This window comes from Camellia sinensis, chromosome 4 (assembly GCF_055761805.1).
Source record: "Camellia sinensis isolate YWXY chromosome 4, ASM5576180v1, whole genome shotgun sequence".
Lineage (NCBI taxonomy): Eukaryota > Viridiplantae > Streptophyta > Magnoliopsida > Ericales > Theaceae > Camellia > Camellia sinensis.
The window spans coordinates 218,661,720-218,677,210 of NC_138964.1; the positions used below are offsets into that span (position 1 = coordinate 218,661,720).

General features: G+C 47.8%; 1 protein-coding gene across 1 annotated transcript; it reads left to right on the forward strand.

The window, feature by feature from the left end:
* The first annotated feature begins 508 nt into the window (after positions 1–508).
* LOC145824457 (uncharacterized) lies at positions 509–3,232 on the forward strand. Its single transcript, XM_082924122.1, has 3 exons — positions 509–1,260; positions 1,469–1,709; positions 3,216–3,232. Exons 1-3 carry the CDS (start codon positions 676–678, stop codon positions 3,230–3,232), a joined length of 843 nt encoding a protein of 280 aa, XP_082780248.1. The 5' UTR covers positions 509–675.
* The last annotated feature ends 12,259 nt before the right edge of the window (positions 3,233–15,491 follow it).

The window sequence follows — 15,491 nt, forward strand, 5'->3', positions numbered from 1 at the left end:
GGTATGACTGGGGTGGTGCTGGCTTGGCCACCCTTTATTGCTACATGAACGCGACCTCACGCGGACGGGGGGACTTACTTGGCGGCTATTGGAGAGCCTGGAAGGTACTTTCTACCCTTTTGATTTACATTTCTGCTCCTCATTACCTGCACATCGCACACACGGCGCACTTTATACTCTATATCATGCATTTTGCCCCCAACATTTCATATTCTGCTTTGTTTTCTACAGTTGTGGGTCTATGTATATTTCCCGACATTGGCCCCGAAGTTGATGGTAGCGGGACCTCTCGTGACCCCGTACTCACTTGTGTTTGAAGGCCAGCACCGGCCAAGACCTCAGGAGTCTCTCCTTTACCTGCGACAGTATTTCGACACGGTGCGCTCATCGGAGGTACTTCAGAACTCTTAGTTCTTTCTGTTTTCATCTTTGATTTGTCCTGAACATCTTCGATTTCTGTTTGGTTTATGCACCTGTTATCTGCAGATTACATGGCAGCCCTGGGTGCCCTTAGGTGAGGATCTCTGATTCCAGTTTGCCGGAGGGTGGGGTGCCTCCCGGTACAGGCTCCTGTTCGAAGGGCCGGTTGGTAGGGCCTTTTTTCTGGGGGAGCGTTTCTTGCGTCAGGTCTGGGGGTACACTTCTCAGGACCCTCCCTCAACAGCCCCAGTCGATATGCGGATTGCTGATGTGCTCATTTCCCGGGATGTTGTTAATGCTATGCTGGGTACTGATGCTTTGCTATATCTTGAAGAGGGGGATTACGCCACTTACCGTCACACAAACCTGATGCCTCCATTGACGGGAGTTCGCACTCCGATGATGAGGCCTGCTGGTATGCCATCTTCGAGCCAGGCCCGGGCTCGGGCTGCAGACACCCCTTCCACCAGCAGGGCTGGTACATCTAGAGGTGGGGGTGGATCGGTTCCCCCGATTCCTCCGACTTTTCCTCATCCCGGGTGGCCGGACATGCCGACTGAGCTGATGGGGTGGCAGTATGGGACTACCTCTCCGATTCCGATCCCGATAGAGCCTCCGATGCCCGATCATCGATATGTCATAGACCCCGACTCACCACCGATATGTTTTACAGCTTTGATTCATCACTCAGATATTTGGACGTTCATTCCTTTACTGACACCCTTGCCTTTGCATCTGCAGCCCCCTGTTGAGTATATGGATCAGGTGCTCGAAATGGTAGCCTCACTTGAGGGGATGGTCCTGCGGAGGGAGGCACAGTTGTCTATCATGGGCTTCCAGGTACCCTTTAGTTTTCTGGCATTTATCATACTTCTGATGACATGCTGATTTCTACTGCATTGATAGGCTACTTGTGTAGAGCACATCTGACACACACCCCACTTGTACACTGTGTTTACATGCACCCACTTCATGTAGTTTTTGCTTGTATCCGCATCTGATGTACATATTTGGACTGATGTATTTAATTTGAACTCTTTGTTCTCAGATGCCTCCGGTATATGCTCAGCCGCAGGCCGGGCCACCTGGGCCTTCTCGGGGAGCTGGGCCATCCAGGCCTTTTCACGGAGCTGGGCCATCCAGGCCTTTTCATGGAGCTGGGCCATCCAGGCCTTTCCGAGGAGCTGGGCCATCTAGGCCTTTTCGAGGGGAGGGGTCGTCTCGCAGACGCAGAGCACATATTATGGAGGAGGAGCCTGGTGAGGATGAGGAGGAGGAGGTTGCAGACCGTCAGTCGAAGACATCCGCTGATGGAGAGGACAGCTCCGGCCTTGGTTCCGGGAGTGGAGGCGAGGCTGAGGGGGATCCCGAGGATGATAGCTCCGATTCAGATGATGGCGATGGCGATGGCGATGGTGGCGGGGAATCTATTCGGCAAAAGAGGACGAAGAGGGCCTCTTATTACTGCTCTTGAGAGCACAGATGCGGCTGTTTCCTGTTTTATTTATCTTTTTGCTAGTAGTTGTAGCACATTGTACATTATCGGGCAGTTTTATTCTCTGTAAAACTTGTGCCTTAGTCTGTAAAATGTTGTAACAAGCGAGGCATGATGGGATGAAACAGTTTTTGAAAAAAGTATTGTATTTTAAACGTTTAGCATCATATCGCATCATTCTGCATCATAATGAGATTGAATGGAAATGTGTATTGTGCATTTTGCCCAGTCAAGTAGTGAACCGACACAACAACTTAACTTTCTAAGATATAACAAAACCTTAGCAAGTTTACAACTCGATAAACAAAACACAATAATGTTGACAACTCGATAAACAAGACTCAACCAAAAGGCTTAAACAAAGAGTAACAACTCAAAAACACGAAACACAACAGCTCGACAAACAACTCGATAAGCAAAACGACAACTCGATAAACAAAACTTAACAAAACAAAGTGTACTTCGGACGATCTGGGCAACGGAACGGATTCGAAACAGAGGGAAATAGAGGCCTTCGACACATCCGTTACATGGAAATGCTTGAAACTTTCCCTCGGAGGGTAAAACAGGGCTGAAGACACACATTGGAGCATGGCCGGCCACTTTTGGGAGCCGGCCGGCCAGATTTATTGCAGAGAGGGGGCCACCAGCCAGTTTTGAAACAAGAAACGGCCAGCTTGCCAGAAAAGATGGCCGGCCGGCCACTTAGCTCAGCAACCGTCAAATTTTTGACACTTGTCCCCCTGAATAGTGTCTTTTCCTCTTTAAAAGCCTTAGCTCCATGTTTTGATTCAATTCATCTTAGTTTTGCACGAAAAATGGAGGCGTTTCTTATTGAAAATCTCACAGCTTGGATCGCTTCTCTAGATGGCTCGGAAAAGTTGAACTTCCGGGGTTTTGGCTTGAATGCACTATTCACGCTAAGCCGCACCTCGCTACATCTCCCTTTCCTCCATGCCGCGGCGAGGTTTTGGAACCCAGTGACGCATGTCTTTAGCTTTGGCGGGCAAGAGGTATGTCCAACTTTTGAAGATTTTCAAGTTTTGATGGAGTCTGAGTGTCATGAAGAGATCTTGCCCCAGTTCCGCTTTGGCCACGCCCAAGCTTTAGGGTGGATGTGTGGATTCACCGCGCATGATGCTCGGTCTCTGATTTGTAATGGGGAACTGGATATCCTTGGTTTGATTCATCGCTTTTCTGACGCCGGTGACCGCAGCAACCATTATTGGCAAGGTTTCCGGCAACACGTCCTTTGCTTGTGCCTGCTGTCTCACTTTCTGCTTTCCTTGGGTTTTGGCAGATTTAGCATTCGTCTGATTGAAGTTGCTCAAGACTTGAAAGAAGGAAAGAGCTGCATCGCCATGACCTTGGCCGAGACGCTGATGGGCTTGGATTCTATCTATCGCCGGGAGACGACTAGATTTGCTGGGAGTCCACTGCTGCTGCAGGTAATGTTTCCCACCCAATCTTACATATGTATTTGCTCACATCACTCGGCCCTCAGGCTCGGTTTTTCTCACAAAAACCCTTTTCTCACTTTTCTCTCACCGTACATCTCTCTATTCTTTATTCTCTCATTTTTCATCCCTCCCCAGGTATGGTTAATGGACAAATTGCAGGTTGTAGACTCTTGCTCGGCCTACTCAGCTCGAGGCTATTTCTTTTGACGACGCCTAGTCGATGCCCCTGATGAAATATGGTGGTTTGACTGGATGTGCAATCTGTCCGCAGATCGCATCGCTTGGCGTTGTCCCTGGCTCAATCTCCCGGTAATGAGCTATAGCATGTCCCGGCTGATCGGGATCCAGTTGATTGATCTGACCCACTATGTGTTCTACTTTCCGTTCCGGTTCCTGCGCCAGTTCGGTCATAATCAGATTTGCCCACCAGAGGGGATTGAGTACCCGGCTGCTTTCCCGATTCGAGGTGCATAGTTTGCCCGATATGCCACAGCATGGAGGACTAGAGAGCTCCTGGCTCCTACACCCACTTTCAGCTGCACTTTGTCTGACGAGTGCTTGGATTGGCTCAACGAGGAGGCACAGGTTGGGCCTAGCTTGGCGTCAGAGGTTTCGACCAGCTCTGGGAGGGGGCGCAGGGATACTTGACTTGACTATGCCTCGGATTTATTGCTTTATTAGTACTTTCAAGTTTTCTTTATGAATGTAATAAAAAGCAACTTCGATTGTATGCAAGAGCAGGAGAACTCTGTTTTGAAATCAATGAAATTGAAGGTTGTGGTACTGAAAATTTTCCGCTTTGGTCCAAAAATGGTCTTAGTTGTAAAGAGATTAATTTGAGCAAAGTCAACTTTTATTAAAACTTTTCAAAACCATTTTCGATATGGATCAGAACTGGACACGCCTAAGATCTGTCACTGAGATGCACAACCCCAGATCCCTGCAACTGGAAAGTTGCCCCTAGTTTGAAGAGTACCGCGGCACTGCATAACAACGGAAAGTTGCCCCTAGTCTGAATAGCGCTGCACCGTCGTGGCAACGAAAAGTTGCCCCTAGTCTGAATAGCACTGCACCGGAGATCGCGATAAATGCTGATGGATAAAGATGACTGAGATGGTCAAAATGGACAAAGTTGATCGAGGAAAAGTTTATGGCTGAACTTCAGGGTGAAGTTGCCTACGTATCCCAAAGATGGGAATCAAGCCTTACGTAGTTCAGGCTTAGGTTCACTCGGGTATTTTCACTCTCCTTTTACGCTATAACTTTTGCCAAGGTCGCCCTTTGCGGGTTTTCAACCTCACGAGCTCAGTTTTTATATTTTCCAATTTTTTGTGCTCTAACTTTTTCCTAGGTCGCCATTTCGGGTTTTCGGCTTAGCGAGCCTCTCAGGGGTAATATTTCTTCAACTTGTCCATGTTGATCGGTTGGGAGAACTCTAGGCCATCTAGATCCATCAGAACCACAGCTCAACTTGACCAGATAGCTTTGATGATGTAGGGACCAGTCCAATTGGGTTTGAACTTTCCCCTTGGTCGTGGATGGGAGCTCGGTTGTCCTTGAGCACCAAATCTCCTTCTTTTAGATTCCTAGACTTAACTTTCTTGTTGAAAGCCCGGGCAATTCTACGCTGATAGCCTTGAACGTGGTACAACGCTTTCAGTCTTCTCTCGTCAAAAAGCATGAGTTCCTCAAATCTGCTCTGCTGCCAATCTGCTTCGGCTATTCGACACTTAGCCAATACTCGTAATGACGGAACCTCAATCTCGATAGGTAGAACGGCCTCCATCCCATAAACCAATGAATACGGAGTCGCTCCGATAGAAGTTCTGATTGAAGTCCTGTAGCCCCATAGAGCAAATGGCAGCTTATCTGGCCAATCCCGGTAGGTTTCCACCATCTTCTGCAGTATGTGTTTGATATTCTTGTTGGCGGCCTCGACCGCTCTGTTGGTTTGCGGCCGGTATGTAGATGACTTATGAAAAGCCACGTTGTATTTCTCCAACAAGTCAATCACTTCCTTCTTGAAGTGGGAACCATTATCTGAAATGATCTCGTTCGGGACCCCATAGCGACAAATGATGTTGTTTCTGATAAACTTTGCAACGTGTGACGCCTTCAACACCGCATACGATTGGGCCTCGACCCACTTCGTGAAATAATCTATCGCAACCAGGATGAACTCATGCCCATTCGACCCCTTTGGAGTGACAGCCCCGATCACATCGATTCCCCAAACTGAAAATGGCCATGGCGAAGTCATGTTGTACAGCTTCGACGGCGGGATGTTCATGCGGTTTGCATGAATCTGACACTTGTGGCATCGCCGAACAAAACTAATACAATCCTCCTCCATGGTGGACCAGTAATAACCCTGTCTGAGGATCTTCCGTGCTAGCATTACTCTGTTCATATGCGTACCGCATTCTCCTCCATGGATGGCCTCCATCAGGCGCTTTGATTCCTCGGCTTCAACACACAGCTTGTGCATTCCCAGATGACCTCTCTTATACAGCTTACCCCCACAGATGATGAACTGGACGGCCATTCTTCTGATTGCCCTTTTATCCTTGGCATTTACCCCTAGTGGGTATGCTTCTTTTTCCAAGAAATTCCAAATGTCATAATACCAGGGGTTTTCGTCCTGAACCTCATCTATAGCAGCGATCGACTCATAGGCTGGCGCAAATTTCTGGTCAATGACGACTGGACGCATCCGGATTCCAAATGGGATGTCTATCATGGAAGATAGAGTTGCTAAAGAATCTGCGAACCTGTTGTTCTCTCTTGGATGATGAGCAAAGTTTAGCTTTTCAAACCGAGGGATTAGCAAGTCCAAGGTCTGATGGTACATCATCATCTTTTCTTCTTTGACTTTCCAGTCTCCGTTTGCCTGAGATACAACAAGGTTTGAATCCCCGATGACGTCCAAACGTCTTGCCCCTAGTTCCAGGGCCGCTTCTAGGCCGGCAATGCACGTCTCATATTCTACTTTGTTGTTCGAGACTTTGAACCGGAGTTTGAAGGCTAGAGGGATACGGGAATTGTCGGGTGCTATCAGCAACACCCCTATCCCATATCCGTACTGATTTGATGCTCCGTCAAAGTACATCATCCAATATTCGTCATTGATGTGCAAAATGGCTTCATCTGGGAATAAGTACTCCACTGCTTCACCTTCTTCGACTGGATGATCGGCCAAGAACTCTGCCACTGCTCTTTCTTTGACTGACTTGCGTGTCACATATTTCAGATCGAATTCGGAGAGCAACAGCAGCCAACGAGCTAGCCTACCCGTAAGTGCCGGTTTCTCGAAAAGGTATTTGATGGGATCCAGTCGTGAAACCAACATTACGGAGTGAGCTAACAAGTAGTGCCGCAGCTTCCTGGTAGCCCATACCAAAGCTAAGCAAGCCTTCTCGAGCGGAGTGTAACAGGTCTCGTAGTCCAACATCTTCTTGCTCAGATAGTAGATGGCCCTCTCCACCTTATCCTCTGATTCTTGTGCGAGCATGCAGCCCATCGTAGTCTCAGTCACCGAAAGGTACAATATCAACGATTTTCCCCGGCTCTGGTGGCGACAACACGGGCGGGTTCTGTAAATATTTCTTGATCTATTCAAAAGCATCTTGGCATCGGCCGTCCCATTGGAATTTCTTGCCTTTCTTCAGGAGACCAAAAAGTGGTTCACAAGTCAAGGTTAATTTTGAAATAAATCGTCTTATGAATTGTACTTTACCTAGAAAGCCTCGCACCTCCTTTTCAGTCCTTGGTGGTGGCATTTCTAAGATGGCCTTGATTTTTGAAGGGTCGACCTCGATGCCCCTTTGTGTAATCAAAAATCCCAGTATTTTTCCCGCTGTAACACCGAACGTACACTTCTGAGGATTTAGCCGCAACCGAAATTCTCTGATCCTTTGAAAGAACTTTTACAAGGCGGTGTAGTGGCCCTCTCTTTCCTTGGACTTGACAATCATGTCGTCCACGTACACCTCAACCTCTTTGTGGATCATGTCGTGCAATATTGTGGTCGCGGCCCGTTGATAAGTAGCTCCGGCATTCTTCAACCCAAACGGCATTACTCTGTAGCAGTATGTTCCCCACGGGGTGGTGAATGCAATCTTTTCTCTGTCTTCTGGTGCCATCACTATCTGATTGTACCCTGAGAAGCCATCCATGAATGAGAGAAAAGCATGCCCTGCTGTGAAATCTACCAACTCATCAATATGCGGTAAGGGAAAGTCGTCCTTCGGACTAGCTCTGTTCAAATCCCTGAAATCCACGCATACCCGGATCCTACTATCTTTCTTCGGCACTGGAACGATATTGGCCAACCAAGTCGGGTATTCGGATACCAGCAGGAAGCCTGCATCGATCTGCTTGGTGACCTCTTCCTTAATCTTGAGAGCCCAGTCCGGGCGGATCCTTCTGAGTTTCTGCTTAACAGGTCGGGCTTTAGGGTCAAGGGGGATCCGGTGCTGTACAATCTCAGGATCGATCCCAGGCATGTCTTCGTAGGACCACGCGAAAACATCTTTGAAATCTTTTAGTAAAGCGACTAAGCGTTCGCGTTCCTCCGAAGACAACGTGGACCCGATCTGGACCAGCCGCGGGTCCTCCTCAGTACCAATATTCACGGTAATGATTTCATCCGTTAAGGGTTTAACAAATCTCTCCTGCTCCTGCTCAATTAAACGTTGCAAAACCGGAGGAATTTCGTCCTCGTCGTTTTCATCAAAATTTTGAAAGTCTGAGTTTATGCAATAAATTAAGGGCACAGAAAAGTACTCAGAAACCACAGTTACTTGATTCTCATTAGGCACATCCAAATCGTCTGAGTTCTCGATTACAACAGACTCAAATGAGAAAGAAAAAGACGACCTGGACATAACAGTGGTATCCGGGTAATCATCCCCAGGATTACCAGACTCAGACTCAGTCGAGCTGGAACTTGATTCCGACTCACAAGATTTGGTGGAATCAGATTCCAGCTCACTACCTGACCCGGTGCTGCTAGACAAAAATCTCTCCTCGTACTGCCAAGTGAGAGAGGGTGCGATAGATGCATCCAAAATAGTCGCTGGAAGGCCCGCAGTCGTTTCATCCCCAATCATGGAAACCGAGGAGTTATCCCCCAAGCACTTTTGGTCGATCAAAGGATCTGAAAGTAGACATGCCAGTGCTACCCCTATCTCAAGTTCGATGCTCTCGGAATCCACTGCCTTACACTACCCAACCTCAGCTGATGGGTCTGTCTGCTCTTCGGCAACGTCACCCCCGGGTAGTTGCAGGTCGAAGAAGATCTCGAAACCAGGCACGCGATTCCTCTCCGCGTTCAGCCATGGTTCTGGGAAGCCGCAAAACGGAAAGTCCTCCCCCTCCCGGACGAAGCGTCCGTTTAGGGTACCCTGAATGGGCCGATGCATTAACTCAAAAGGCTTTCCTGCCTTCTTTGCTCTGGCTCTTCCAGCCATCTCTTTACCCTTCCTCACCCAGTCCTCTTTGGTGGGCAGATAACCCAATCCAAAGGTGTGAGGGTTGTATGGCACTTCGGCCAATGCTGCGACGCCCTTCCGGCCGCTCTTTCCCAATCCCATTCCGGGGATGTGTTGTAACTTGTTCATGAGGTAGACGGATTGAGCACTGACGTACACCCCCTCATTCACAGCCATAATATTCTACACCACTCGAGCCTCAGCCAAAGTGAACCCTGATAAGAACACATCCTCAGTGTCATGCTCAATTTCCAAGACTGGTGTGGACACTTTCGGCGGTGGATGGATTGATGAATTCCCGAAGACAATAGCCACCCCCTTCCTGTGAGGGTACTTCAACATCTGATGTAGAGTGGAAGAGACTGCCATGACCTGGTGCAACCACGGTCGCCCCAAAAGTAGGTTGAAGGTTGCGGGAACGTCCAAGACATGGAATTCAATGTTGTGTTGTCCGGAACCAACCTGGGTCTGAATTTTGACAATCCCCATCACTTCCCTGCTAGTATTATCGTATGCTCTGATCACTTGAGTAGTCGGCACGAAGTCCGCGGGCTTCAACCCGATTACATAAGCTGTTCTGGTTGGGCAGACATTGATGGCGGACCCGGTATCAACAAGTACCACCGGTATCCACTTGTCTCTACATTCCACGAAAATGTAGAGGGTTTGTTGTGATTTGTGCCCTCAGGCGGTAGTTCTTTGTCTGAAAAGGTTAATGCCGGGGAACCTCCTCCTGGAAAAACCAGCCCAACCAGCTGTTTTGGTGTAGTATCTATAGAGAGTTTGGACCTGTCCATAGCAGATAAGACAGCTTGCCTATGTACTCGCGACGCCATAAGCAGTCCCTAGATGGAGATGTCTGCTTGTATCTTCTTTAGCTGTTTCAGCACAGCTTCCTCTTCAATCTGCTTCTCCTTCTGTTTCTCAGCTTCTTTATCCTTCCCAGATGCCTCGGGTTGGTCTAGGTGCGGGGGCTTGAAGTACCGCCCGCTTCTTGTCATGTGATCAACCTCATCGAGGTACCAGGTGTCATCCAGTTGATTGCTTCCCCAGTCTTCGTCTGTGTGGGCAAGACATAAGTCATCGTCTTCCCATCACATTCCGCTGGCATTCAAAAGGCACCTGTCTGGTTCGGGCATGTTTGTACTCACAGCACTTTCAGTCTGCATGCCCACAGCATCCTCTGTTCTTGTGCGTGCGGCACTTTCGATCCCCTCATGGATTTTGGCTTTCCCGGTTCTCTCAGAACCCTGTTGTTCTACCTGCGTCAGTGCAGTTTGTTGCTCAGCTTTCCCTACATTCACAATGCTTCCGTCCTGAGCGAAATTCTTCGTACCGGCGCTCTCCAGCAATGTAACCTGACTTCTGGCCCTTCCAGCAACAGCTGATACTCTCGCCCCTGCCGGGCCCTGTTCTGGTTGAGATTCTCCCACCACATCTGGTTGATCATCGAGCCATCCAGTGGCCTCTGCCGATTCCTCATAGTCAAACCAGTTGACTGCCGCGTCCCCTGATTCTTGGTCATTGAAAAATTGCAGGTTGGCAAAGTCCTCCTCTATAGCTGTCAGATCATCTGCCCCTTGCCCAAATCCATCCCCCCGGATCATACACAGTTCTTCCTTTCCTGGCAATTCTATACCCAGCCCAATCTGGCCTGTTGACAAGATATACTCACTTGGATCGTAGGCTTCCCCAGCAAAACTCTGTTCAATCCCAAACTCAACAATCTCATTCTTTCCCGAAGTCTGCCCTGCCCCATCTTCGATGGTCACCACCGTTGGCTCTGGTTGGGTTGTGGAGATGTCCAACATGCACAAGAAATCAGTGCAGTCGGGAAGGAACACCTCCGACTTAGGTAGATGGGTAGAAGTAATATAGATGCTAGGATCGTAAGACACGACCCCAGTCTGGATAAGATTGACTCTTTTGGGAGGTAGAGTTTGGTTGTGTGTAGGGAGGGGGTTGGTTGTGACGTTGGGTTTTTCTGGCGGCAAAATCACATTTTTGTCAACGAGGTCTTGAATCTCGTGACGCAGCCTGAAACATTGGTCAGTATCATTACCGTGCTGCTGGTGATATGCACAGTACTTGGCTAGGTTGTGAGAGGGAGGGAGTGGATTCGGCAATGGCCTCGGCTCTAGGGGTTTTAGATGCCCCTTTCTGATCAAGACCCCCAGAGCCTTAGACAAAGGCATGTATAGTGGGGTGAAGGTTCTTTGGCCTCTGGGTTGGTATTTAGAGGTTTGAGTATTGCTTCCGGATGCACCGGAAAAGGGTGTGGCTGCCATGGGCCTTGGAAGGGGAAGGGGAATGGTGGTGACCATGCTGACCTCCGAAGCTCTTGCGGTTGCAGCGCCACTCGGGCCTGCATTGTTGTTACGGTTGAATGTTCTCCGGGGTTGCTCCCTGTCCTGGTCAATCAGACCTTGTTTCATTGCGTCTTCGATTTGTACCCCCATCTCATGTAGATCCAAAAAAGTAGGAAAGGGGAGTACAATCATTTTCTGCATCAATTTTGGTTGGAGATTACGCACAATCATCCTGATTTGGTCCTTATCAGTGGGCCTCAAAATCATCATCGACGCCTTTGCCCTCCACCGAGTTACAAAATCTGAGAAAGTTTCCTTGGGCTCCTGCCTTGTCATTTCGAGATCACGAGTTGTAATCTCGATCTAGGTGTTGTACGAGTACTGTGCGACAAAGGCCTCGGCCATTTCATCCCAACTTCTCTTTACCTCATCTTCTAACTTCACGTACCAAATAGCGGCCACACCCGACAGGGTTCGGCCGAACAACGAAAGCTTTTGTGGTCGGGTTAGGCCCATTGGCCGCAGTATATCTGAGAATAACCGGAGGTGGACCATGGGATCCCCGGATCCGTCGAAACGATCAATCTGCGGCATCTTGAACCTATCTGGCAACGTTACGGCCACATCAGTACATCCGTCCTCGATATCCGGAATAGCCTTTACTCCTTGTGATTTCTTGAAAAGCTTCTCGAGCTTGCTCAGTTTTAGAGCTGTATGGTCTATTTCGAACTCGAAAGGAAAGTTCGGGTGGTTGGGTGTGTGGGTTTTGGACAGTTAAGGCAGAAGCAGGGGTGAGCCCCGTTGGAAGGTTCGTGTCCTCTTGTATGTTCTGGATATTTGGCACGGTGTTCTGGGTGTTTGGCAGAGCGTTCTGGACAGTAGGTGCCTGCTCGGGTAATGGAGCCCCTGGCGGAGGAGGAACTTGATGTGAAGCAGATGCCGCAGTCTGCTGTTGCAGTCTAGTGATTAGCTCGGCCTGCTGGGCCATGATCGCGGCCTGCTGTTTGGAGAATTCCGCTTGACGGGCGGCACCCTCCTGCATTTGTCTCATGCTCTCCTACATTTGGCGCATCAGGGCTTCCATCCCTGATGTATTTTGCTGATCCATCCGACTAACTGGTATGTCTATTTCTATAGCAACAATCGAGACCTCAGTCCTATTGTCCTCTGATGGAGTAACCCACTGTTCTGGCAACCTCTGTTCTGATACACTGCGCTTTCTCGACCTTCTTCTGACAACTGGGGGTAGAGAATGAAACACTGGTTGTCCGTCAATTAGATCCTCGGATGGATTGAGTCGACGACCTCGTGTCCAAAGTGCTTGGGGAATATCTACTGGGTTGGAAGCAATTGTGCTAGAACTGCCCTAGTAAAAAGATAAATAAAGCAAATAAGGAATGAAATAAACAGATAAACAGACAGCATAACAGCTTAAAGTAAATGCATGACACACAGCCGGGCATAACAACACACGGTCGACAAGCTGAATACACACTGTCCTCCAACACTGATTATTATCCCTGAATCACTGCCCCCAAAACTGAATCTCTGATACCCGCAGATAACTGATTCTCAAATACAGACTGATGCCCGCAGGCCTGATGCCCCACACTCATAAACTGATATATGTAACCCCTGTAGAGACACACTCTGACAGCATATAACAGATAATTGAGAGCCAAAACACCCCTATGTTGGGGTAGGGTTTTCCCTGTCCTATTTTGTCAGGAGCTAGGGCTTCACTACGCACGCAGCGGTTTCAAACAACCTATAAACGGGTAAGCAACCTGTCCTAGTTTGAAATGGTCACTACAGATCCGAATATGCACTAGGTCAAATGGTCAAAAGGGTGCCCCGGTAAAACCGGGGTTTGTGTTCCCATACTGGCAGAGCCCACAACCAGTCAGCCTTATGGTCATGCCTTGACAAGACAAGCCTCCTGCAAACCGTTCAGGAATAGCAGATGACAAACACGGTGTCCTAGGCACGCCAATGCACATGCAATGCAAAGAAACACATAAGTGTAGTCAAAAACAGATATCATGAGTTCGAGTCAAGTTCTCTAAATCCCCAGCGGAGTCGCCAGAAACTGTAGACGTCCCCGAACGCCCCGGGGAGGAACGAGTCCCCCTCCGTTCCGTTCGATATTGGGCTCACTGCAGTTCGGACTCTCAAATTGTTACAGTTCTAAGTCTGAACCAAAGAGTCCAAATCCGGCAAATCGTTTTGAGAAAACAGATTTTTGAAAGAAGTGCCAAACATGGACTGCTTTGCCAAATACAGAGTCGCCACCTAAATGTTTTATTTTCGGGAAATTTAGGAAACCCTAACTCGTTTGCCTAAGGCCACGTGTCCGTCATCACCAAAGTTGCCTCGGCTCGGGAACTTGGGTACGATTGGGGAAGGTCACTTTGTGAGCACCCCCGCTCGCCCGATTAAAGATCGGCCTCTACTAACCATGATACCTAGTTTTGAAAACTTTATGCGTTCCTATTCCGGTTATTAGCCTAGATTTACTATGTGATGCGCACAGCATACAAGTATAGACTAGATCGTCTGAATTGGAACAAAACATTTCATGTTTGTTTATTTTGAAAATGGTTTGATGGTGCTACCCGCAAGTAGGCTAAGACGTGGATTTGCCACCCTCGGGTGGGCTTAGAAAACATGATTTTGCCACTATCTAGTGGGCTTAAAACACACATTTGATGAATTGTTTCAATTCAAATAACCCAACCTTCACCCACAGGCATTCAGGCAGTTATATCACATAAGCAATTAGCCTCATGGTAAGCATGCTATCATGGCAGTCACTCACACGCATGCAAGGATACTAAAGCATAAAACTTACTGAGTACTCCAAGCCAAAACAGAAGCTAATTAGAAATCCATGCATGATCTTAACTATACAGAAATGTCTAATGCAACACATGCAAAAATGCAACTATAGCAGGCTCGGCTATTCTAAACATGGCATATGAGATGCAACAACTAACAAGTATTCAATTTTGAAATTGAAATACAAATGCAGTTAGTATGATGCGCCGAGCCCGGTACATGCAAAACAGATGAATGATGCAAACATGCTGTCATACCGTATGCTAATTGAAACATGCCCTAATCTAACCATCATAAGCGGATAAATAAAAGGGAGAAAGACGTGGGGTTGGAAGACATACATCACACACACGCACACTTATTACAACATTGCCCTCGCGCAGAGGGTCCGAATAAAATAATATACAGTCCCAAATAAATAGTACAGTCCAAATAAATAATACAGTCCAAATATGTACAAAAAATCCTAATTAATTACCAAATTAACTAAGAAAATAATAAACTGGCATGCAAGCCAGGGACTGCCTTGACTCTGCTTCGGATGATGAATGATGCATGTCCGGGTTGCTTGGCACGAAAATCCACTGCGATGCCCCAATTAGCCTTTGTTTGCGATTGATGCCGGAATGTTGTGCAAGGCCTTTGAAAGGCTACTGATTCTTGATTTGCTGCAACAGAGAGCAGGAAAAGGGCATAGCAATGTATTTTCACAAATATATGCATGTCTCGATCCTCGTGCCACCAATCACGCATATCGATGCATGATGGCCGAGGAGTCGAATTGCACGACTCAATATGAAATGAATGCACATACAAACACTACAAAACTTAAACACCATCATGGATAATCCGGAGTGTCAGTGAATGGGAATTGAGACACGTTCCGTCACTCGAAGTACGAAACGTCCCTCGTTTCCCGTGCTCGGGCTAACTCCTATCCCAAGCACGATGTAATATGTATGATATGCATGAAATGCAACTAAGATACAACCTAACATACACAATGCTATGAAATGGCATACACGACGCACGAGGTAACATGGCATACACAATGCGCTAACATACAACCTAGCATACGCAATACTATGAAATGAAATGGCATACACAATGCACGATGGACTTACACCAACATGAGTGGACCTCAGCCACACTCACATAGGAGGCCATGAGATGAACACGAGACACTCGAGATGCGTGCACGCATGCACGCAAACCGAGAATCGATCCTAAGGCACAAAATGCCACTCTAACAAGACATGGCAAGGCATGGAATATGGCATACAAGCATGCAAATTTCAGCACTAAAATATGACCCAAAACAGTCTCGAATCATAGAAACATGGCACCCGATGCATGAAATGGGACCCGAATATGCAAAACTAGGCAAGCGCAATGGCCTATAGCTATACAAAACATGCACTATTTGATCATGAAATGTGAAGACAGATTCAAGGCAGCCCCAAAACAAGCATGTTTA